Genomic DNA, 26,872 nt, shown 5'->3' with positions numbered 1-26,872 from the left:
GAGTCTACTGTAGTATGTTGATTTCTTGAATGAAACTCGCTCAATACCCACATAGTGGTTTGCTTTGAGTACCCATTTTGGGAAGGTGGAATAACAACAATAACAGAGGAGTGATAATGACAGCCTCTTAATGATCACAAGCTTCTACTGCTTGGATTTTGCCTAGAGTCGAGGCTGTGAGCTGAGATATAACTAACACATGTAAACACATGCACACTTACTTACCCCAATAACCATGGAAAAATGCCCTTCCACAACCCATGACAAACCCCTGATGATCTTATATTAAGGGCAAAGAAATATGTAGTGTAGCTGTGATGCCCATAATGAAAGATAATGTAATTACAACTTTATAACCAGTCCTCTTACACTTGTAATAAGCTTCTTTTCTGATTTCACACAAGTAAAAATGTTTGCTGCCTTCCAACATGGCCTCAGGCTTCTGCCTGCACAATAATCCAGCATAGCTTGCAGCTGCCTAGCACTAACAATGAAACCTTGCTGCTGAGTTACTAATCTCTATTTTGAGTCTTTTGAAAATCACTGGCTGCTATCTGCTCCTCTTGCTGCATTCTTGAGAATCTTTTCCTAAAGGCTGATTGGAGAAAGGTGCATGATCTTGATCACCAATTGGCTAGCTTTGCCTAATGAAGAGAAATTTCCTTTCTTGTCAATAAAAAGCAGGGAGTACATCTACCAATTTTCTCCAAACCTCTTGAAAGACCCATGCAGGATACCATTGTGACCATAGTTTAGTAGGCAAACACTAGGGGTACATCTACTCTTTGGAATTTGTGCAGTTTACATCCCTTTTACCGCCATTGCTCAATGCTATATGGAATGCTGGGATTTGTAGTTTAGTGAGGCACCAGGATTCTTTGGCAAAAGGCCAAAGGCCTTATAAAACTATAACTCCTAGGATTCTATCACATTGAGCCATGGCAGTTAAGGTGGTGCCAAAGTATATTAATTCTACAGTGTAGATGTACCCAATGAGGAACTAGTGGACAGTTCATAAGAAAATAATCCTTTCTCTGCTTGCCTCAGTTTTGTTAAAGCGTAGTCAGCTTGGAAATAACCACAGTGTATAAAAATGCATGCCAGATTAATTAAGAATTGTGCTTCAAGCTCTAGCTGCTAGTGAAAAATAAAGTTATGTTATAAGGCTAAGTCTGTGTGGTCTGCTGTTGGACTGAGGGATAGTTTTCCTTGTTAAAACAGGAAGGAGAAAATCCACACCTCTTGTGCCTCTGTCATCTCTCCCATCACATCTTGCTGCAGACCTGGGAACAGGCAAAGTTAAGAAAGAACCTGTCGTTATTCCACGCCCAGTTATTCCTAGTAGGTACTGCTTCAGATTGGAGAGAAACAGAAGACAAAATTGAACTGACAAAGATTGGAAAAATTATGGTTTCAGATATGTTTCATAAGTTGTCATAAGTTGTTTGGGAATGGATAGCGGGACTGGCCTTTCGTGGTTTTTAAGTTAATATTAAGTTCTGTACTGGACCAACTGTGTGGACATGTAAGTAACGTATACCTTTGCTAATTTTGAATTTTTACATCTTTTTGTCAGCTCCAGCTGTTAAAGCAATAGCAACCCCACCTGAACAGAGACAGCTTGGACACGGTCATTCATTATCTGGTAACCTTAGGTTAATGTAGTGTGTTTTATATGGCTTTGTCTAGAGACAACAGCCTAGAAACTTCCATTTGGACCAGTATTAAGCTGTAAGGTTATTAACTGGTGCTGTCTGATTCTGTGTGTTGGATGTGTTGACTTTAAATCTCTAAATGGCCTGGAAACAAATATGGACTGCATTACCCCATACTTTAAGGTCACTTTCAGAGGCTTTTCTCCAAGTACCCCCACCAAATGAGATCTTCAGACTGCTTTTAGGCAAAAAAAGCCTCTTAGTGATAGCACTGAGATTTTGGAATATTCTTCCAAGAATTTTGTATTTTTTTCAACACCAAATGAATATTTTTGGAATTTTGCATGACTTTTTAACAGCCCTTTTAGTGAACTTCAACTGCTTGTGACATGTTCAGGCTTTTAAAATTTGAAATCCTCATTTTACGTCTGCGACATTAAAATGTTTAAATGGAATATCACTATTGCCATGAACTTATATATATCCTCTCTCTTCCAAAAGATAACTCAAATAGTTGACTTGATAATGAACATTAACTAAGAAAAAACAACTTGCTACCTAAAGACCCACCTGGATCAACTTCAATGAGTCTATGTATTACTTAGGATTGCATCAGTTGTCCTTCCTTGCCCTGCAATCAGATGTTAGGCTGGTGGCAATGAGAGAGTGGGCCTTTTTCAGCAGTGGGATCCAGCTCTAAATGCTCTTCCCAGAGCTACCTTTGTGGTGCCTAATTTTATTTGTTATTTACACAGGCATATAATTATTTTTGGCTGCTATTTCCATTCCCCTTTCCTCCTGTGATGTGTCTTACATAGATTGTGAGCTTGAGGGCAGAGAATGACCATAATAGTAATTGGTAAGGCAATCTAGAAGTCTTTTTTGGCCAAATATTCTAAATAACCTATCCCAACAAGTATTTGATGAATGACTATATAAGCCTCATATTCAACAATGTGATGGATATTGCCAGTTGCTGTGCTAGTGTTATGGTTGAGCCTTCGGGCTCCGGTAATAGAAGAAGGGGTCATAAGACTCCTCGAGAGTCAGACTCTTTCGAGGAGCGTGAAAGAAAACGGCTCCGGGATTTGTTTACAGACCCGACAGATGAGGACTCATTTGAGGGTTTTTCTGAGGGTTTGGAGGAAGAGATGGTCAGCTCGGAGGAGGACGACATGGAATGGACTCGTGTGAGGGAGGATTTGGGTGTTGGGGAAACAGGCAATGAAAGCATGGGAGGTGATTGGCGGGTTGCAGGATCAGACCCATGGACTGGCTGGAGGGATGGAGTGGGATCCACAGCTGGGGATGCTGTGGGGCGTAGTCAAAGGTGCTTAAGCTCTGATGAGGATGATGATGTTGGGGCACCTGGAATTGGGATGGCAGCTGATAGCGATGATGAGCTTGAACTGGGATAAATTGGGGTTTGGGACCAATGTCTAATTGCGTTGGGCAAGGTAATCTGGACGGACGCTTGGGCTTTTGTTGGGGAACTTCCTGAAGACGGGTGTGATTCGTTACTGGATACGTAAGTTACCAAGGACACTGGGCATCGACGGCGGGAGGAACTGTGCGGGGTTTTTCTCTGTGCAACTTGTGTTTAATCTCGATAGCTTGGACCTCCGTCGTCTTTTTGACGGGCAATATCTACTCGCACTGGATTGACGCTGGACTGACTGACTTCGATTCCGGATTATCCCTTCTGCTGGCTATCGGTGAGACCTTTGGATTTCTAGACGACTATGCTTGGCTATTGACCTCTGGACCGGATTGGGACCCTGCTGACTGCCGTTACCCTGACTGCTGTGCCTGGACCTGGATATCGTTGGCCGCTGAACCTTAAACTGAATCCTGACTACGACCACGCTTCTTGTTCGCTGCAGGAAGGAATAAACAAGCCTGGTTTATTCTCCTGCTGTTTCTGAGTAGCAGAGAGGAATCTGCTACCAGTCTGTTGTTTACATTCTGACTCCTGTTGATCCTCTTTTGTTTGCATTGTTTGCCAGGCTGAAGTAAGCACTTTTGATTTAATCCGGATTATACTTCTGTTTAACCCGGTTTATCCCTTTGAATCGTTTAAGCTCAAATTGAGTTGTTTTTTTGTTACTTATCACACTGAAGTCAAGTGTTTGCCCTGTTCTTTGTCTCCTATGGGCGTTTTTAGTTCTGTAACCTCAATAAACTGAGTTTTGTTTTACTCGCTGGCGTTCTGTCTTTGACAGCTACTGTGTTTATTTTTAATGATCTGTGTTTTAATCTGGTTTTATATTTTTAATTGCTTAATCATGTTCTAACTTATTTATCTTATAAATTTTTAACGATATCTTTTTTAATTATTATATACAGTTTTGGATCTCAATATGGAGGGAAAATGGGAAAGAAATAATAACAATAACAACAGCAACAATCACCATCACTTTAAGGCTTTGTGACTCTATATACTCAAAAATATTTTAATGTTTAGTGCTATTCTCTGCAATTGCTGCAGAATCTACATCTGAGTCCATGAAGAAAGAGATCCCTGGCAGTCCAGGGCTTCAGTTGTTGTGAAAAGGAAGTTCAAACATGTCTCTTTCCAGATATGCATCTCTGTATGAACTTGGGAGTTCAAGATTTTACCACCATTTTCATTTTAAGCTTGATTTTATTCCTCTGGTTGTGTTCTTCTCCAAGATATCCTGTACCTGAGATCATCAAGCTATTTAACTGCATGAGGTTATTCTGTATCCGCTTTTTCCTTTTAACAAGCAGTTTCGGTGATTAGCAGTGATTCTCCTTTTATTTCCTTGATGACTTTTTGTCTCTCTACAGTTTGATTTAGAGCAGTGGTTCTCAACCTGTGGGTCCCCAGGTGTTTTGGCCTACAACTCCCAGAAATCCCAGCCAGTTTACCAGCTGTTAGGATTTCTGGGAGTTGAAGGTCCCCAACCTATGGGGACCCATAGGTTGAGAACCACTGATTTAGAGCTTATGTAGATATTTTAGGATTGGGTTTTGTTTTTGTTTTTTTAAAAAATAATGCTAATCTCAGTATAGTGAGACGGGTAATCTGTCTACATATGATTGATCGGGGGGGGGATTCTTGTTGCATAGAGGCTAGTCTGTTTACTTTCTTAAATGAAATAAATTTCAGGAGTGTAAATTAGGAGCTTGTTGTTGTTGTGTGACTTCAAGTTGCTGAAAATTTGTGATTTTCCACAACCAAGCAAGGATTCCAACCCTGGCTTCCAGAGTTGTCATCAAACACTCAAACTACTGCCCTAGAGTACATATCCTTTAAAAACAGTTTACAAAACAATTGTTTCTTCCCTGCACTGATACTTCCACTTAATACAAAATTACATAATTGCATTCTGTTCTCTGACTTCTCAGTAATTCATTTTATTTAAACAATTTATACCACACTTACATTATCTCAAAATACTGATTGTTGTTGTGTGCCTTCTAATCATTTCTGCTAGAAGTCCTAAGGTGAACCTATCATTGGGAGAGTGGGACAGACTTTGTTCAGAGAGAGTTTGCTCTTGCAAACTTGTAGGTTGATAGAGTGTGATTTTTGCTTGAGATCACACAGAGGGTTTTCATGCTGAGTGGGGATTTGAACCTTGGTCCCCAAACGTCCTGACTGAACATTCAAAACAACTCACCACTGAAGAGTAATCTGCAGTGCAGTGATACAACAAAGAGATACAGCCTCAGATGATGAAAAAATGTAATATCCATATTTACTCAAGTGTAATGCACCATCATTTGTAATATGCCCCTAAATTTAGAAGGTGTGCATTGCAAAAAAAAAAAGCCTTCAAACATAATGTGTGGCTTCCCCTTTTCTGTTGGCCATTCTGTTGCCTGCCTTGGAATATAATAACATTTTTTATTTCTTGGCGCCTCTCCAATTATTCAGGGTGAGATTTAGGATAGTTTTTAAAAAGTACTTCACATCACCTATAGTTAAATTGTGTCATTTACTACTTCAGAGTATAATGATGACCATCAGTGTGGCAAACTTTTAAAGGGGCCTAGATATATTCATGAAAGATACATTTAATTGCAACAACGTACTTTTTCAGTAACGAGGGCATAACAAAGGGATACAATAAAATATACAAAAAATAATAATGTAACATTTAAAAAAGTTCAGAAAAAAGAAACATATAACATTACATAAATGAGCAAAATAAAGATTATGATTTCCCCCATTGTTCTAACTTAGTTATTCCCCAAGTTTTGTGTTCACTTTATCATACAATCCTTAACTTGTTGTTCTTCCATCCCAATTTTTCCATTTTAAACAGAGTTTATACATTTTACCAATCAAGTGCTTACAATCTACACAAAACTATGTCTTAAATTCTAATTTGTTTAATTCAAAACCAACATTTTAATCCATTTTAAACCTTTCAAATATCTGTCTATAGGAATAACATTTTAGATAATATCCCTCTGCCAATAATTCTTCATTTGATTTTATTTGGTGTTGATCTTGATCTAATTTTAAAAGGTCTTGCTCAGGCCCCTTCTACACAACTGATTAAAACCCCACATTATCTGCTTTGAACTGGGTTATATGGCAGTGTGGACTCAAATCACCCAGTTCTAAGCAGATATTGTGGGATTTTTTGCTTCAATATTCTGGGATATAGGGCTGTGTGGAAGAGCCCTCAGTCAGCCATGTTTCATCTAGAATCATTCCTTTCCTAGTGCCTTTCAACATACAACCATATAAATCAGAATATCAAAGCGGATAATCCCACAATATCTGCTTTGAATTGGGTTATCTGAGTCCACACTGCCATATAATCCAGTTCAAAGCAGATAATGTGGGAATTTATTCAGCTGTGTGGAAGGGGCCCTAGTAAATGCTTCCTGTCTGAAACCCATAATGGCTTTTTAGGGCATAATCCTGATTTGTATATATTCTAGATTCTTAATAAAGCATGTCTAGGAAACCAATTGTTAAACTCAGTGAGCATTTTTACTTTAATGTACCATAAATATCTCTGCCATTCAAACCACAGATCATGCTCTTCTAACAAATGTTAACCCCATGGTTGCAATGGTAAACTAGAATTTACAGAAATCTGAGTGATTCAGGAGACCTAGTTCAATTTGGATTGACATTTGGTTTTGAGAATTTGTCAGTCCAAATTTTTCTTTTTTAATACTATTATAAGAAGCTATCTTATAGATTCCACCTGAACATCAGGAAGAACTTCCTCACTGTGAGGGCTGTTCGGCAGTGGAACTCTCTCCCCCGGACTGTGGTGGAGGCTCCTTCTTTGGAGGCTTTTAAGCAGAGGCTGGATGGCCATCTGTCGGGGGTGCTTTGAATGTGATTTCCTGCTTCTTGGCAGGGGGTTGGACTGGATGGCCCATGAGGTCTCTTCCAACTCTACTATCCTATGATCCTATGATTCTATCTGCTATGAGTAAGGCAGCTTTTACTGGATAAGGTAAACAATTGCCACAAAGCCTATAATGTTTTGTTAAACTTGGTGGGCCGAGGAGTTTGATCTGCTCTCCAGTACTTCCCTTGTTTTCCTAAGATTCATCTCTGGATAATAGTACCTACTCAGTGTTGTATATCACTGACAATTTAACTGAAGCCCCTTTTACACTGCAATATAATCCAGATTATCAAATCAGATAATCCACATTATCTGCTTTGAATTGGATTATCTGAGTCTACACTTCCATATAGTCAAGTTCAAAGCAGATAATCTTGATTGTATACAGTTTTGTAGAAGGGCCCTGAAAGTTGGCTACTTTGCAAATACTTGCTATACCTTGGTTGTCAAGAATACTGGCCTTTTGATATTATTGGCCTTCCTTTCCACTTTGTGTCTCCTCTGTATAAATGCTTCCGGGTGGGAATCTTTCTAGAACAATAATTTAGTCTATGTGTTCTTGCAGTAAAATTTCTTTATTATTGTCTTGTTTTACAGATCAGGTTGACTTTCCCCAGAGGTCACCAAGAACTTGTGCACATTACTTTTTTTGTTAATATTATCTTTGACTTTTACTAGGGAATGTGATACAGCTTCTGAAGCAGAGCAAAAACCTTTTTTGTGAAACAATCAACTTAGGAATGTTTAACTACATTTACGCAATACAGCACTGAATGAACTCACAGTTTATGTTGCAGAGACTTTTGTGAGAAGAAGAAGATAACTTTTAAGAAATGTGTCAGATATAGTGTCTTTTACTTAAATACTTTTTTCTGAATTCTAGTATAATCTTGTCTAATGAATTTCTTAGAATTTCGTCTACTTTAGGGAAGACTTTAGCTTTCTAGACTTAGAATTTGTTGTCTTCAAAATGTTTATTTTAACATTGTGTCACCTTTGATTAAAAAAAAGATTCTTGCAAGCAATAATAACCATAACTAAGCAATAATGTATCATTAAAAGCCATTGTTTATTCCTGTGAACTTTGCTGCTCTGCCTATAGAGCAGTGGTTCCCAACCATTTTTTTGACCAGGGACCACTTTGACCAGGGACTACTCTCCAACATTAGTACCAAAAAGGGTTATTAATCAGTTTTTGGTCAACTTTAGATTTGGTTTAGTTATCTGGGGTGTTGATTCAAAAAATTGTATTGGCTCTACATCACATCAGTTCTAGTTTCTGATACAGAACATATGCCATCCAGTAGTCGCCATATGCTCGCCCACAGAAAATTATATTTAATAATCTAGAGCTGATGTGGTCTATCCAATGCAATTTTCTGAATCAGCACCCTAAATAACCCCAGGAACAGGCCTAAAAACAAAGACACCAAGGCGCCCCTGCTTCTAGGCACCACATAGAATGACTCCGCTCAAGGGGAGGGAGAAGGAGGAGAAGCAGCAGTCAGGAAACTTGTTGTCGTGCCTTTTGTGCGTAGTCAGCCTCTCCCCTTCCGACATCCCTGTTGCCTCAGCACTATAAGAGGGTTTTGTGAGACCAGTCATTCATTGCAATGGTGAGACACGGACCATATTTTAGTTCTTGGGGACCATTGGTGGTCCATGGATCACAGGTTGGGAACCACTGCTATAGAGCATAGACCTTTGATGTCAATTATGTGCTATCGGCACATAAAATATCCTTTTTGGATATCAATTCATAATGAGTTAAAACTATAAATTTCAAGGGCTGCCTGATCTCTTCTCTATACTATATATTCTTGTAGCCTTCATCAAAATATCTACCCTGTTTCCCCGAAAATAAGACATCCCCAAAAAATAAGACCTAGCAGAGGTTTTGCTGAATTGCTAAATATAAGGCCTCCCCTGAAAGTTAGACCTAGCAAAGTTTTTGTTTGGAAGCATGTCCGGCACCTGCCAAACAAAACACCAAAGCAGGCAAGATTGGTAAATGTACATACCAGTTGTACATGGAAATAATGGTAGTAACAAGACATTCTTGACAGGAGTCACAGTTTGTCTGGTTTGGTTATGTTGGTTTGTGATGACAACTACTGTACAGTATATATTGTATTAAATGTTCCTTTTTTTTTTTTGGTTCAACAATAAATGTGAATTCTTCTTCATGGAAAAATAAGACATCCCCTGAAAATAAGACCTAGCACATCTTTGGGAGCAAAAAATAATATAAGACACTGTCTTATTTTCGGGGAAACAGGGTAGTTATATAGAGATTCCATATTCCCCTCAGTGAGTTGCCATCATCCTCTAGTGAATTTGGTTACCCAACTATATTCCACAGGTCTTAATGCTTTTCCAACTTGAATATTTAATAAATCTGCTGGCAAGCACAAAGGAGATGGATTGATCTTTATAGACAGAACATGGATCAAGCGGGCACATTTCTAGCAGTATGTTAATGTGTCTCCTACAATATGTATATGGAAAATAGGCATTAAAGAAGGCCTCAGCTCCACTTCCTTTACATGAGGGTACAAATAATTGGCTCACTTAGAATGAATTTTGTCAGGCAGAATCTGTCCTTAGTTTAACTTACATAGAGTCTTTTTGTACTTAATCTGGAAGAGTACATTTATTTTTGTGATTCAGTCCTAGGAGATGTATATGAAAAGAGTTTCGGTGCCTTTTTTGTGTAAACAGGCAGATACAGCTGGAAAATGTGAAGGTGGACAGATTGTACACGAATTTGCATTTTCTGTCCTTTTGTCTGTTTGGGTGGTCTGCTGGGATTTTGGCAATTAAACTAAGCATTTCTCACTTAACTGTCCAGAAGCTAGCCTGATCCTGCTTGTGCAGAAGAAAGTACCATATTTGTGCCAGTGTTTAACTTGGCACAAAAACTGTATAGTTTATTGAGCTTGCTGTGTTTGGCCAAAAGTCTGTTTGTATGATTGCTGTTGTACTTTTATTATTAAATTGTTGGCAGTGACCAAGTTCTCATTTGAATCCAGGCTTCCCTACAACTTGGAATAATATATTTTTATCTCTCTTGACCTGAGGCCCAATGTGGCTTGGGGACAAGGAGAAATTCTTTCCTTGCACTGGTCAAGTGCTGGGGTTATCTGGGATGTATTGCCTTGTTGTTTGGTACAAGTCAGTAAAATCACCTTCTTGTCTGTTTTGTTCTGATATTTTCATTTTTCTGCTAGTTGGATAAGGTGACCTTGCTTATATAATTTATATTGGGCTAATTCTTCTTCATGTCTCTTGATATAGAAGAATTCACTTGAGTAAAACATTCTCTTTACTGGTCTGTATTATTGGGCAGGTTTTGCACTCTTTAGACTTCTTTTACACTTTGTTTAGTGTATGACTTTATGATGTCTAGAATGGCAATGGTTCTCAATTGTGTTAAGGTTAATCCACTTATCAATATGTCTTGTTTCCTTTATTTGAAATTACCTTTCTAAATGCTTTATTAGAGTTTTTTTTAAAGTTGGATGTGTAAAATATCTCAGTTTGAGATATACAGAATGAAACCTGTGTAACCCCATTGTTGAAACAGCATTTTGAGAAAAAGTTAGAAATATTTGCAATATTTGCTTTACAATCACTGCTAAATCTGGGTGTCCTTTTATGCTCTAAAATAGATTATATAAATTGACATTCAATGATATAATTAAACTGCTGTAAAATTGTTTTCTTTTTATCTATATGCTTTAAGAAAATTTGTCACTTCCATAAGCCAGTTGGGGCAGTTATTGTAGCTTTGACAATGCACATATTACTTGTGTGGTGAAAATATGTTTCTTTTGCATGAGAAAAGACCTCTCTAAGAATCCCTAGATCACAAACTTTTTTGTCATTTGGTTCCTTCAGAAGACCTCCCCCCCCCAGAACCCCAACTTTGTCCCTAAGCATTGTAAACCCACAAAGATTTCCTTTCATCTACTCCTTTTGCCAGTATGTCTTGTTTGATTTAAATTTGGAAATGAAGAGATTCAAAATTAATTTTTAAAGCAGAGGTACATTGAATTTCAATAAGATCTTCATACTCTGGCACAGATTTTTTTAAAAAGTTTTTTCACGGAACCCTTACGATGCTTTTGTGGAACCCTAGGGTTCTGTGGAACACAGTTTGGGAACCGCTGCTCTAGATCATCCAGCAGGACTATGTTTAACTTCTGTTGGAAGTTGACCATAGAGTCATTCTTGAGGACCTAGGGATTCCTAGAGAGAATATATTAATCAAATCCGTGAATAATCAATGCTGCAAACAAGAAACCTGCAAATATGAAATGCCTACTATAATTGTATGGATCAGCTATCCTTGCTTTCTAAGTCTACCCTACCTCTTTTCTAGCCAATCTAAAGTAATTTGTTTAGAATGTCTTACGTTGTTTTTCCAAGGAAACAAATTTTGTATTTTTAAAAAATTACATGAAGGTTTTGCATTTAATTTTGGTGAGAGATTTTAAATGTAACATAATTTGCATCATGTTCCACATTCTAGTCACATTGAGAGAAGTGTGCTGAAAGGGGCTGAATTAATTTTTAAAAAGGATGCATCTTTTGTATTTGTGGACTCTGAATGAAATAGTTCAACTAAGTATGACTTTAGAAATGAAGGAACTGGGAAATCATTAACATGGAAGTACAATTAATACTATAGTTTTGATTATGTATACTTTACAACTGTTTAGGCCTTTCTGATAAGAAAGTGCCCTGTTGTCTGAATTGCCTGATGATACTTGCTTTTGTTTTTCAGAATATGACAAACTGGGATTTCTCCTGCAGCTGGATTCAAAACTGTGAGTATACTATAGGTGGTCTTTGTTATGATCTGTTGTTATTGGTTTTCCTAGGAGAAACAATCTGTTTTGTAACAGATAGCATAACTAATAGAGATAGATCTCAGTGATGTCACGACAGAGATAGATAACAGAGATAATTACTGGCTCATGACATTATCCTCAATCACCAAAATAGATCTAAAATCATATCATTTTGTTCTTGACAACTAGTTTGCAATATAGTATTATGCATTTGTGTTGTTGTGATATATTTTGAAGTGCAGACTATGCCCACAAAGTTATCTGAGGTCTTCTTTAAAATGTATAGGCCTTAACTGCCTATTTGAGACCAAGCTCGCAACATTATTGTTGCAAAGAAAATTCATTCCCCATCCCCAGCTATTTGTGAAAATTGCTATAAAACTCAGAGGAAAGAGGGAATCCTGAAGAAAACAACAAGGGATAGAACTATCCATACTAATGAAAAGCTCCTGGTGCTCCAAGATTTTGTGTTCTGGTGTCTTTTTACTACTGATCACATGCAGATCTACCTGATGAGTTCAATGGGACTATCATTTCGTTTTGGGCTACTTGCATTCACTGAATTTAACACAGAATCAAAGCACCCCTGACAGATAGCCATCCAGCCTCTGCTTAATACCTTCAGATATGGACACTCTGCCACATTACTCCAACTAGAGTAGATCAATTCAATCGCTTGCTAAATCGTAAACCAAAAATTAGTAAGAGTCATTTAATTAGTGCGTTTTTTGTAGCTGGGATTGGCAATTCTTTGCATAGTTGTGCATATGTGCCTTCAAGTTACCTATTAATTTATGGTGATCACATTCATTGCATAATGTTTTATCAGGCAATAAGTATTCAGTAGTGGTTTACCTCTGCGTTCCTTTGAAATATAGCCCTGAGTACAGTGGGCTTATGGTATCTGCTGGGGTTTGGTTCAAGGACCCCCGTGAATATTAAAATTTATGGATACTCAAGTCCCATTATATATAGTGGAGTAGTAAAATGATGAAGTAGTAAAATGTTTGTTTTTTGGATGTTTTATTAAAATATTTTCAAGCTGTGGATGGCAGAATCAGTGGATACAGAATACATGAATATGGAAAGGCAACAGTATTAATCACCATAAGTCAGAAATGATTTGAAGGCACACAGCACCACTAACAAATCCATTGGTAGTCTGCCATCTAAGTACTAACCAGGGCTGACCCTGCTTAGTATCGAAGAACAGTATCTGCAGGATATTTAAGAACTCTGTTTATATTTACATGGGAATAATCTTAGAAAAGAACTGCAGTGAGAATTTTTCAAAGTAAATTTGAATGCCAGAAAATTAGAAAATAAGGAATTAAATAAGGAAATGACAGCCAGCATCACTTGGAAAGGTTTGATGGTAACAGGGTTTATGATTATTTTATATTGGTCTGATCTGATCAGTAGTGTCAGGTACTATAGGCCAGGAATGCAGTAATTTAGTCAGTAAATGGTGCTATTTATTGTGTTGCAATTTAAATTCTTGGAATTGTTAGGTTTTCCAATAATGACTAGTCAATATGGTAATAGATTTAGTGATATTTTAGCCAATATAAGGTCAATGTTACTTCTACATAATAAGGAGCTTTTATTTATTTATTTAATTACTTACTTTATTTATATCCCGCTTTTCTCCCCGTGTGGACTCAAAGCGGCTAACAACCACACAATTTGGTCGCAATTTAAAACAAAGCAAATACAAAAATTAAAAAACAAATAGTACTGTATGGATTTAGGTTAAAATACAGTTAAAATATACTTGATACAATTAAAATTGCATGTAAAACTCACAATCCCCCCCCCCCCCCGAATCCCACCCATAAGCCCCCCAGCAGCATGCCCCTAATCTTTCTCCAAATGCTTGCTGGCAGATAAAAGTCTTGACCTCCTTGCAGAAGTCAAGCAGGGATGGGGCAGCCTACGAAAAGGCACCCTCCCATGTCCCCACCAAACTTGCTTTTTTAACCCCTATACCCCAGAAAAAACAGTTTGATGTGGACTCATACCTACCATGAGTGTGTATATAGATGTATATACGGTGACTCAAAAATCTCCATACACCAGAAAAAATAAAGTCATTTTATATTTTATATTTAAATATGTTTTTACATTTTATAAAATTTTGTAATTAATATTTTGTACAGAAAGATACATTTATCTACAATTTCCCATTTACCTATGTATGGAGACTTTTGAGATACCCTTTATATTTTACTATAAATACACAGGTTGAGTATCCCTTATTTGGACACCCGAAATGTTCCCAGATCAAAAATTGTTCACTTGGGTGGCTGAGAAAGAGACATCAATGCTTCCTGTACACATATCGTTTCATGCACAAAATTATTAACAATATAACATTTGGCATAACATTACCTTCAGACTATGTGTTTTAGGTACATATAGAACATACATTAATTTCATGTTTAGATTTATGTCTAATCTCCAACATATTTACTATGTGTGTATAAATATTCCTTTTTTAAAAAAAAATCCAAAATACTTCTCATGCCAAGCAATTTGGATAAGGGATGCTCAACTTATTTATTATGCATAAGCCTGCAGTATAAGCAGAGTATTCTTAAATATATTAACTATGGATAGCATTCAACATTCTTATTCTATCAGTCGAAATGATTTATGGACACCTACTTCCAGACAATGTTCAGGGAATGTCCATATTTCTGAGAAGAGTAAAAGTATGAAGAATCTAATGAACAATCTAAAAAATACAGTGATGGGCTCAGAGGATATGATACTTAAAGCTGACTGGGAAATTTCAGATGTTCAAACTTTCTCATTTGTGAATACAGTACTTGCCTCATACATTGGGCAAGTGGCTATTCAGTAACTATGAGCAATTTGATACAATATCCTTTTTGTTGCTTCATTTCAGGTACTATAAGTAGCCAGCGCAGAAAGATAAAGCAGTTCAGCAATGAAGACTAAAGTAAGCCATAACTAGTTATAAGTTCCAGAAGTGTAGCCATGTTAGTAACAGCAAAAAAGTGTAGTTCGTATTCATTTATAATAAGTTATCTTCTCAGTGTGGCCTACAAGATAAAAACAACATAAAACAAATGCAATTTAAAAGTACTAAATAAATATTCAATAAAGATAAAATTAAACCAAAACTAAAGAACTATAAGCTTTGATGCCTAGTTTGTGATAAAATAAATTCCCCACAAGCAAAGCTAGTTGCCATCAGCTTTATCCATTTGAGGAAGGGGAAGCACATGTTTGTGAAAAATATATAGAGAGTGGGCCAAAAGTCATGTACATGTATGCTAAGCACACACACATGGATCGAGTAATGTTAGGATTGACAACCTGTATTTTGGTTTTTATTATGTTGTTCATTGTGGTTGTTTCTGATGTCTAGTTTTCATATTCATGTTTATTTTGGTCTGCGTAAACCTTCTGCTCTTCCTTGGTTTGTTTGGGTTAATAATAATAATAATAATAATAATAATTTATTTTTGTATCCTGCCACCATCTCCCTGAAGGGACTCAGGGCGGCTAACATGGGGCAATGCCCAAAAGAAACAGAATAAAACAATTACAATGAATATCAAAACAAAACAATAATAACATCAATCAAATAAAATAAACAATTTAAACATTTTAAAAACACAGTAAAACACATAAAATCAGAACAAATGAGTAATAATACAACATCAACCACTAGAAATAAAAGGGGTCGGGCATATAAAAGCACAATATCTAAAGCTTTTAATAAGGTGCATAAACAAGTGTCAGAGAGTCAACTGGGATAATATGGGATAAGGTAAGGTAGGAAGGAATTAAAGTACTAAGAAGTAATGTCTCAGAAAAAGGGTCTATCAAGTTGGTGAATTATTCAAATGCACACTGAAATAGCCATGTCTTCAGCTGTTTAATAAAGGCAGACAGGGTTGGAGCCAATCTAATCTCCCTAGGGAGGGAATTCCAAAGCTGGGGGGCCACCACAGAGAAGGCCTTCTCCCTCGTTCCAGCAAGCTGAGCCTGCAATAGTGAAGGGAACGAAAGGAGGGCCTCCCCTGATGATCGAAGAGATCGTGCAGGCTCATAGGGGCAAAAGCGGTCGCAAAGGTAGACGGGTCCCAAGCTGTTCAGGGCTTTGTAGGTAAGTACCTGCACCTTGAATTGGGACCGGAAAGTGAACAGCAGCCAATGGAGCTCCTTAACCAGGGAGGTTAACCGCTCCTTGTAATTTGCTCCAGTTAGCAGTCTGGCTGCCGATCGTTGGACTAGTAGCAGTTTCCGGGCCGTCTTCAAGGGCAGCCCCACGTAGAGTGCACTGCAATAATCCATCATGGAGGTAACTAAGGCGTGGACCACCATGGCCAAGTCAGACTTCACGAAGTACAGTTGCAGCTGGCGCACAAGTTTTAATTGTGCAAAGGCCCTCGCAGCCACCGCCAACACCTGAGCATCAAGTGTCAGCGATGAGTCCAGGAAGACCCCCAAACTGCGGACCTGCATCTTCAGGGGGAGTGCGACCTCATCGAGCACAGGTTGCCACCCTATGCCCCGATCGGCCAAGCGACTGACCTGGAGGACCTCTGTCTTGTCAGGATTAAGCTTCAGCTTGTTCGTCCTCATCCAGCCCAGCACAATGGCCAGGCACTCGTCCAGAATCCGAGGGGCTTCCTTGGATTTCGGTGGGAAAGAGTAGTAGAGTTGAGTGTCATCTGCATAGAGATGGCACCGAACTCCAAGACTCCGGATGACCTCACCCAGACGTTTCATGTAGATGTTAAAAAGCATGGGGGACAGAATAGAACCTTGGGGGACCCCACAGAACAATGGCCAGGGGTCCGAGCAGGTGTCCCCTAGCTTCACCATCTGGGAACGGCCCTCCAGGAAGGACTGGAGCCACTGCAGAGCAGTACCCCCAAGGCCCATCCCAGAGAGCCGTCCCAGAAGGATACCATGGCCGATTGTATCGAAAGCTGTTGAGATGTCCAAGAGAACCAGCAGGGTCACACTCCCCTTGTCCAGTTCCCTGCGGAGGTCATCCACCAAGGTGGCCAAAGCCGTCTCAGTACTATGCCCAGGCCTGCAGCCAGACTGTGACTGGTCAAGGAAGTTTGTGTCTTTTAGAAATCCTTGGAGCTGGGAGGCGATTACCCGCTCTAGCACCTTGCCCAAAAACAGGTTAGAAATTGGTCTGTAGTTACCCAAAACTGAAGAGTCAAGAGAGGTCCTTTTCAGTATCGGTCTTACTATAGCCAGTTTAAGGCTTATTGGGAATATTCCTTGGACCAGTGAGGTGTTTATGATAGCTACAAACCAATCAACCAACCCATCCAGGAAGGGCAAGAGTCCAGAACACAAGTGGTCACCCTCACAGCCCCAAGGATCCCTTCCATGTCTTCAAGGCGAACAAGCTGGAACGAATCCCACATAATCTGACATACAGGTGCCTAAGTTACCTCCCCTAGCATTGCATTTAAACTGGAATCCAAGTCGGCACGTATCCGAGCGACTTTGTCTGCAAAATGGTGTGCGAACTCACTGCACCGAGTTGCCGAGTTCTCGGAGAGCTCCCCCAACACCGGGTGATGAAGGAGCTCCCGACAACCCAGAACAACTCTGATGATCTGTTAGTTGCAGACGCTATGCAGGCAGTCGTGAAGGTCTTCCTGGCAAAGCCGCGGAGTAGGCCTTAATTGCGGCTCTAGCCCATGTTCGGTCGAAGACGCAGTGAGTTGTCCTCCAGTGGCACTCTGATCCTCTTCTCTTGCGTTTCATCACAGCCAGCTCCTCAGAGAACCAAGGAGCTGAAGTAACTCTACGCGACGAGAGAGGACGCTCAGGGGCGATCGTGTCTAATGCCCTGAGCATTTCGCTATTATAACGATCCACCAGGGCATCGACAGGAATGTCAGCCTCCATGACAGGAAGATCTCCAAGAGACCTCAGGAAACCATCTGGATCTATTAGTCTCCTGGGGCAGACCATCTTAATCAGTCCACCACCCCTGCGGAGGTTGGAAGTTGTGGTTAGTCTTAAACTGATCAGATGATGATCGGACCATGACAATGGAATAATGTTCTGGACTTCCACTCCAACCAATCCACCATCCGCCACAAAGACTAGATCAAGTGTATGCCCCACCTGATGAATGGGCCCCGATATTATTTGGGACAGCCCCATGGTCGTCATGGCAACCATGAAATCTTGAGCTGCACCTATTTGGGTGGCCTCCGCGTGGATGTTGAAATCTCCCAGCACCACCAAGCGCTAGGAGGCCAACATCACGCTTGAGACCACCTCTGCTAGCTCCGCCAGGGAGACTACTGTGTCGCGGGGTGAGCGGTACACCAGCAGAATCCCCAAGCTGTCCTGGGTATCCAATTTCAAGTGGAGACACTCAAATCCAGAAGATTGTGAAACAGCGCATCTGACCAGGGAGATGGACTGCCGAAAGACCACCGCACGCCTCCTCCCCGCCCCCCTGGCCTGGCCTGCTGGTGCACCCCGAAACCCGGAGGACACAGCTGGGAGAGGTTTATCCCCCCCCCCCCCCCCGCTCATCCAGCCAGGTCTCGGTGATGCAGGCCAGATCCGCCCCCATGATTTGATCAGGGATGATGGATGTTTTGCCATTGACGAATCTGGCATTAAGCAGCAAGACCTTCAGCCTGGGGGTCCGTCATGAAGGCTACCATGTCTATCCTTCTCCAGGGTCGCAATAACTTTGTTGCTCTTCTCCCTGGGATAAGTGCGACCACCCTTCCTCCTGCCTCACAGAACCTTAATGGGCTTTCCCTGGCTCTGGTCTCCTCTGGTCGGGGAGATAAGCTGGATGGAGCTTCCATTTGGGGGCACTAGTCAGCTCTCTAACAAGAGAGAGCCTTCCAAAGTCCTGTTCTGCATAGAATGTACAGATGACTCCTGGGAGAAAAGGAGGAGGGAAACCTCTGGGGTGGGAGGTGGGCTGAATTGGGGTAAAGTTTGAGGGTGAGGGCGAGATTGTGGGCTGGATTGAGAAGGGGTCGATGGAATTTGGGGTGTCCTTAAATCAAATCCTGGCAATGGGGAAGAAGGACTAATTACAAGATTGGAAGACCTATTTTTATTTGCAATTGTAATGTTAAAAGGGCGTAAACTCAGTCCAGTTATGAGGGGGCGAATCAGGAGGTCCACATAAACCCTCCTGACACCTATGCCCCATATTTTAAGCCGAGATCTGAGAACTAATATTTCTGTAATTAATGAATTGTCTTCGGTGGTAATGAGAAGACATGTGGAACGGTCCTTAGACTGAAAGTCTCTATGAAGCCAATTTAAGTTGACAATTTTGACTTGCATTTGAGATCTAAATAATATTTGGGCTAGAGATTTCTGGACCATTTTCCTTGAGCCCCATCTGCCTCTATTCAACAGCGAGTCAGTGATTTCGAGTACCAGTTTGTTTGAATATAACTGGTGTCAAGGTGTAATAGCTGATGTCTGGGCAATTGACTCGAGTGATGTATTTTTGGGTTCTGGTAGTACATTTAGAACCCTCCCCTAGTTCATCTCCCGCCCGCAAAAACTCACTTTCTACTCCACAGTAATGTAGCCAATATCCAGGTTTTCTGTTTGTGCAAGATTGGAATCAGACAGTTCAAGAGAGCAGAGAGAAAGGAACAGAAACTGTCTCAGGTGCCTGTCTCCCATTGTTGTATCTTGTCTTTTCCCTTTGTTGCTCAGTGTGGCTGTGTGTCTCTGCTTTGGATGTCTGTAGTTTCCTTTTTTCTGGTTGTGTAACCAACTTTTCTGATAGTGGACCACTGTTTATTAAAGCTTTACCGATGCCAGAAAAGGCACCCAGTGACAGGGTCAAGTGAGAGGAGGTATGGGACTGATCCATCTCTTTTTGCATGTACTGCAGATTGCAGGGAAAGGGGATGGCAGAGCTGGTCCATGTGGATAGCACACTATTGCTCATTAAAGTTGGCCATGCTGTCCTCAGTCACCTCAAAGTGCAGGGCTGCTCTGGAGTTTTACGTGTGGTAAAAACAGGTTAATAGAGTCAAGCCATCTAGTCCACAGCTTCTTAAACTTTTTCCTCTCACAACCCCTATCTTCCTGAGAAATTATAACATGACCTTGGGTATATAAGCATATAAAATTGGTATAAAATCAAACATTTACTGATAATAAAGCAGCATTTGCAAGGCTTGCTAAACAGGCTGATTTTCCTTTTTGTGGAGTATAGCTGAAGCATTTTCTGTTGAGTGCACTATAAATATTTCACATTCTTGCTAACAGATTTGCATTTAGAAGCTTTTCACTCTTGCCACATTTTTCGTAACCCCACCACTGAGTTAGGGAATCCCATTTAGGCTCAGGACACATAGTTTTAGTCATCCGGGAGTGACTGCTAGCCCTGCCTTCTGTTTAGGAGTACATTTTTTCTTAAGCCCCACCCCCCCTCCAAGAATTTAGTACTGAGAAATTATTCTTGCTTATTTTTTATAAAAGCTTCTTCTAAATCAAAGACAATCTGGAAATACATGCACACACACACAGAGTAGCTCTTCAGTTAACTAAAACTCAAGCTACTGGAACTAATAATAATAATAATAATAATAATAATAATAATAATAATAATAATAATAATAATAATAACCCTAACCCTAACTGAAATCCAGTCTCTGACAAACACTGTCCGAATTTTTAGCACTGATATCAGCATGGAGTTTGGTTTGGACAAATGTTCGACAGTGGCATTGAAGAAGGGAAGAATAATTGAAAGTGAGGACATAAATATGCCTAATGGCCAAACGATCAAGTGTCACCAGCCAGAGGCCTATAAATATCTGGGTATATTACAGCTGGACATCAAGCATGAACATATGAAAATTGTGGTCAGCAAAGAATACACACAAAGGGTCAGAAAAATTCTCAAAAGCAAGCTCAATGGAGGCAACACTATCAAGGCTATAAACACCTGGGTCATACCTGTCATAAGATATACTGCTGGCATTATAAACTGGACGCAGGCGGAATTGGACAATTTGGACAGAAAAACAAGAAAACTCATGACCATTCATCATTCACTGCACCCTCGCAGTGATGTTGGCCGGCTATGTCTGCCTAGAAGATCAGGTGGCAGAGTACTCTTACAAGTAAAACAAGCAGTCAAAGAAGAACATGCCCTGGCAGAATATGTAAAGCAAAGTGAAGAACCTGCTTTGATTGAACTCAAAAATCAGAAACTCCTCAAAGCACAGCAGACAAAAAAACAGTACAAGAAAACCACACTACAAAGTAGAGCTGACAGCTGGCACAACAAAACATTGCATGGAAAGTTCCTTGACAAAATTGAAGGAAAAGCTGATAAGGAGAAGACCTGGCTATGGCTCACGAATGGGACACTGAAGAAGGAGACAGAAGGCCTGATCCTTGCAGCCCAGGAGCAAGCCATCAGAACAAATGCAGTTAAGGCCAAGATCGAAAAATCAGCTGATGACCCAAAATGCAGACTGTGCAAGGAAGCTGACGAGACCATTGATCATATCCTCAGCTGCTGTAAGAAAATCGCACAGACGGACTACAAACAGAGGCACAACTATGTGGCCCAAATGATTCATTGGAACTTATGCCTCAAGTACCACCTGCCAGCAGCAAAGAACTGGTGGGATCACAAACCTGCAAAAGTATTGGAAAATGAACACACAAAGATACTGCAAAGAATCCAGACTGCGTAGTGATTCTAGAAGGTTCCAAACAGTGCTCTGTGCATGCACGCAAATACCTAATTGTTTGATTCACAGAGATCACGAAGAAGAAACATAGTTTCTGGTTGCTTTAAATTTACTATTAAAAATATTCCTCATACTATATCTCATACTATATCCTGCCATAAACTCTGTACTAACTTGATATTAATATTGAAATACAGTAATAATAAAGATAAAGCAAATAAAGATAAACACAAACCTAACTAAATGAAATACAGTTTTGCTGTATCATACAGTTCTCAATATGGGCTGCAGCTGCGGCCTAAGAAGTGTGGGGTTTGGTGGCAACCAGACCTTATATAACCTCGGGATGGTGTGCAGGGTTACTGACTAAACTTTTCTGCCTAGTGATTCTAGAAAGATCTGAACAGTACTCTGTGCCTGCACAGATTACTAAGTTGTGTGAATTCCCAGATGACCACAGTTACATAGAAGCAACCTGTCCTTATCCAGCGTCTTTCAGTCCCCATGGGTGCCAGTGAAATCAGGGTCTGCTATATAAACATACTTTTCGACTGTACAGCAGCATCTGTATAGGATAGTTATCAATCTTCTAACAGCACACCAGTACCCCCAAATCAATTATACTCATACTTAATTTTTAAAATAAATGATTGCTGGTTATTTCCAGCAAGGGCAACAGTTCCTGATTACAAAAATGGCATGTTGGCAAGACAGAGGAATGGGTTAAAAATTAAGTTTCCTGCAAAGCTTAATAAAGAAAATAATTCCACAGCGGGAAGAGATTCAGAATGAACGACATCTGAGCATAATGTTTTGTGGATATTATGTCCAGACTGATGACCCTGTTGACAGAAATGGTTTCATTATATGGCTGTTTTATAGATGCAATTATCCCTGTGGAGTTCTGTTGCTGATATCGAACTCTGCAACAGTACCTTAATTGGCGGTTGTGTATCCGTCTTTGTGTGACTCGGTGGAATGCCAAGAGAATTCAACTAATTCTTGCTGAGTTCTGGCTGCAAATTATCATTTTACCAACAATGATAAAATAAAAAAAAAACAAACTTTCTTGTTTAAACTAGCTTTTGAATGATTATGTTTACTAACAATGGTGTAATAAAGAAACAAACTTACTTGTTTAAACTTGCCTTTGAATAATGCATATTCCTTGGCTTATAGCCAATATGGCATCTGCCTGTTGTAATTCTAAAGAGGCAATTCGCCTTTGGTTATTTATGATTTCTCTCTTTTTGTGCCCTCTTCCTTATCCCAAGTACATAGGAGGGAAGCCACACAAAAGGAAAAATAACATATACAGTGTACATGCTACTTAGCCTTTACTATTCAATTGATGTTAGTCCACTTGCTACACTCACAACTTAGATGATGATTATTTGGAATTGTTCTCTAAGATTCATGGGAATTGAAGGGAAATGAAAGAAGGAGGCCTTCACTGTGTCAAAAGGAAAGAAAAATATTCAGCTTGAACCTTGTGTGAAACTGCATAAGGCTATTATTGTCAGGCTGATGAAAGGTCAATAATACCATGGTCCCATCCACAAAGAGGTGGCATGCAAAAAATAGACAGCTCATTTTTAAAAGTGGTAAAACTTTGCACATAAAGCTTTAGTCAAATCAATTGCTTCTATGTATGCTGACAGGCAGACCATAAACTGAACTTCTATGAATATTTAAGGCATTATGTGTAAATTATGCCAGGCTATAGATTGTAGACCTGTGTCTTGACCCACATAAATAATAATATAATAATAATAATAATAATAATAATAATAATAATAATAATAATAATAATAAAAACTTTATTTATACCCGCCACCATCTCCCCAATGGGGACTCGGGGCGGCTTACATGGGGCCACGCCCAAAACAATACAATGTAAACAGCATATAAAAGAACAGCACAACACAATACAATAAACAATACAGTAAATAATATCCATTACAAAATAAAACAAGGAGACAATAAAAACAAGGGCAGACCACATGAACATTAAGTTAAAACTCGGGGTGAGAAAGACATAAAAATAAAAACCACAGCGAACAGGGTCATAAGGGAGTGGGGTATTCTGGAGGATAGATATTAGGGGGAGCAACAGAAAAGAAATATAAAATGGTTACTCTCCAAAAGCGCAGCAAAAGAGCCATGTTTTCAAGTCTTTCTTGAAGGCTGCTAGTGTGGGGGCTTGCCTAATCTCCGCGGGCAGAGAAATCCACAATCGGGGGGCCACAGCAGAAAAGGCCCTCTCCCTTGTTCCCACAAGGCGGGTCTGGGATATCGGGAGTGGGGACAGGAGAGCTTCCCCTGATGAGCGAAGGGATCGTGTAGGCTTGTGGTAGGAGATACGGTCACGAAGGTAGGTGGGTCCCAAACCGTTTAGGGCTTTATATGTGATGGTATACACCTTGAATTGGGACCGGAAAATAAAAGGCAGCCAGTGGAGCTCCTTGAACAGGGGAGTAGATCTCTCCCTGTAACTCGCCCCCGTAATTAACCTGGCAGCCGAGCGCTGGACCAATTGTAGTTTCCGGGCCGTCTTCAAGGGAAGCCCCACGTAGAGCGCATTACAGTAGTCCAGTCTAGAGGTAACTAAGGCATGCACCACCGTGGTCAAGTCAGACTTCACGAGGTATGGTCGCAGTTGGCGCACAAGCTTGAGTTGTGCGAAAGCCCTCCCGGCCACCGCCGACACCTGCGCCTCAAGCTTCAGCGCTGAGTCCAGGAGGACCCCCAAACTGCGGAACTGTGATTTCAGGGGGAGTGCGACCCCGTCCAGCACAGGTTGCCACCCAATACCCCGATCCGACGCGCGACTGACCAGGAGGGCCTCTGTCTTGTCAGGATTGATCCTCAGCTTGTTCCTCCTCATCCAGTCCGCCACAGCGGCCAGGCACTGGTTCATCATCCGAGGGGCTTCCTTGGAGTCAGATGGGAACGAGTAGTGGATTTGCGTGTCATCTGCGTAGAGATGGCAACACCCTCCAAAACTCCGGATGACCTCTCCCAGCGGTTTCATGTAGATGTTAAATAGCATGGGGGATAGAATAGACCCTTGCGGTACCCCACAGGTCAATGGCCAGGGGTCCGAGCAGGTGTCCCCCAGCTTCACCATCTGGGAACGACCCTCCAGGAAGGACTGGAGCCACAGCAGAACCGTGCCACCGAGCCCCATCCCAGAGAGCCTCCCCAGAAGGATACCATGGTCGATGGTATCGAAAGCCGCTGAGATGTCCAAGAGAACCAGCAGGGTCACACTCCCCCTGTCCAGTTCCCTGCGGAGGTCATCCACCAAGGCGACCAAAGCCATCTCGGTACTGGACCCAGGCCTGAAGCCAGACTGCGAGCGGTCCAGAAAATCAGTGTCATCGAGGAACTCCTGGAGCTGCGTGGCAACCACCCGCTCCAGAACCTTGCCCAAAAATGGGAGGTTGGAAATTGGTCTGTAGTTGTTACATACAGATGGGTCTAAAGAGGTCTTTTTTAGTAATGGTTTTACTACTGCCTGCTTAAAGCAGGATGGAACTGACCCCTGACCCAAGGAGGCATTTATAATAGCCACAAACCAATCCAACAACCCATCTTTGGCCAGCTTAACCAGCCAAGAAGGACAAGGATCCAGAGCGCAAGTGGTCGCCCTCACAGACCCAATAATCCTCTCCACGTCATCAGGAAGAACAAGCCGGAAAGAATCCCACAAGATCGGACAGACAGGTACCTCGGTTACCTCAGCTGGAACTACAGTTAAGCTGGAGTCCAACTCACGGCGTATCTGAGCAACTTTGCCTGCAAAATGGTGCGCGAAATCGCTGCACCGAGTTGCCAAGTCATCAGGAAGCCCCTGGGTCTCGGGAGGCCGCAGGAGCTCCCCAACAACTCGGAACAACTCCGATGGCCTGTTGGCTGCAGACGCTATGCGGGCAGTCGTGTAAGCTTGCGGGCAGTCGTGAAATGTGTCTGGCCATCATTCCTTTATATAGTATGTCCCTGGAAGAGTAGTTTAACATCAGTAGTTTGTGATTAATCAATACCAGAAATAATTGCATTATTTCAGCACAGAAAGATAGAATCATAGAATTATACAATAATAGAGTTGGAAGAGATCTCATGGACCATCCAGTCCAACCCCCTGCCAAGAAGCAGGAAATCGCATTCAAAGCACCCCCGACAGATGGCCATCCAGCCTCTTCTTAAAAGCCTCCAAAGAATGAGCCTCCACCACAGTCCGGGGGAGAGAGTTCCACTGCCGAACAGCTCTCACAGTGAGAAAGTTCTTCCTGATGTTTAGGTGAAATCTCTTTTCCTTTAGTTTAAAGCCATTGTTCCGCATCCTAGTTTCCAGGAGAGCAGAAAACAAGCTTGCTCCCTCCACCCTATGACTTCCCTTCACGTATTTGTACATGTCTATCATGTTCTCCTAAAGATTGGCTAAAATACTAGTTGTGTCTAAATGAGGCTTAGGCAAACTGGGGCCCTCCAGATGTTTTGGACTTCAACTCCCACAATTCCTAACAGCCTACCAGCTAGAGTCCAAAACACCTGGAGGGCCCAAGTTTGGCAATGCCTGGTCTAAACAGAAGGAGGGAAAACAATAATATTATTCGGCTGCTATATTAGTAACTTGCCGTGTTACAGTCAGGTGCTGTGTATAATATGCATATATACACATACATACATCAATTTTTGCTCCAGGGAGATTCAAATGAAGTACTCATTGTGCAGGGACTTTACCTCTTAGCTGACTATTTTTCAGACATTCTGTAGACTCTGAGGATTTGACATTCTTTTATTACATACATTATATCTCCCATATCTTTACTAGAAAGAACACATTACACTGTAATTGCAAACTTCCTTGTAAGAAATGAAATGTGCAGAAATTGAGATCTTTGTTCAAAATAAAAGGAGAGCCAAAAATAACAACTTTCATCCTTTCAAATCCAAGCGAAACTCAATCCAGGCCGTACAGAGACCCTAAAAACGGAGGCAATCTAACATAGAAATACATACATCTTGAGCTACTTATGTTCATGTAAATGTTCTCATGCAATATATGAAAAGTGTTCAGATGCTTCAGTTAATACAAAATCAGGTAGCCTTTTCAGCTAGGATGTTAGATGAGTTTGCCTGGCTTCCTGTTTGTTTCCAAGCACAATCTGAGATCTGGTTATAACCTATAGAGCAGTTACGTTTCTTTTGGAAATTCTTTTTATTAATTATATCTTACTTGCTTAGGTTTTATTGATTTTGTTAGCTGTTTAAACTATTTTAGAATATTA

At 40.6% G+C, this 26,872-nt stretch overlaps 1 protein-coding gene across 9 annotated transcripts in view; it reads left to right on the top strand.

The window, feature by feature from the left end:
* Positions 1–26,872, top strand: part of st3gal3 (ST3 beta-galactoside alpha-2,3-sialyltransferase 3) — a 303,637-nt gene that overhangs the window by 85,507 nt on the left and 191,258 nt on the right. For 4 of the 9 annotated variants that reach the window (XM_003220200.4, XM_003220201.4, XM_062979655.1 and 1 more), the window contains one exon: positions 11,793–11,835. In XM_003220200.4, coding sequence (XP_003220248.1) covers positions 11,793–11,835 — 43 coding nt within the window. Of the gene's footprint in view, positions 1–1,221; positions 1,342–1,576; positions 1,646–11,792; positions 11,836–14,783; positions 14,825–26,872 lie in introns of those variants that run through there. The other 5 variants (XM_062979659.1, XM_062979653.1, XM_008109490.3 and 2 more) reach the window with 4 other exon arrangements.

The sequence above is a fragment of the Anolis carolinensis genome, chromosome 4, assembly GCF_035594765.1.
Source record: "Anolis carolinensis isolate JA03-04 chromosome 4, rAnoCar3.1.pri, whole genome shotgun sequence".
Taxonomy (NCBI): Eukaryota; Metazoa; Chordata; class Lepidosauria; order Squamata; family Dactyloidae; genus Anolis; species Anolis carolinensis.
This window is presented reverse-complemented; position numbering and strand designations above follow the sequence as displayed.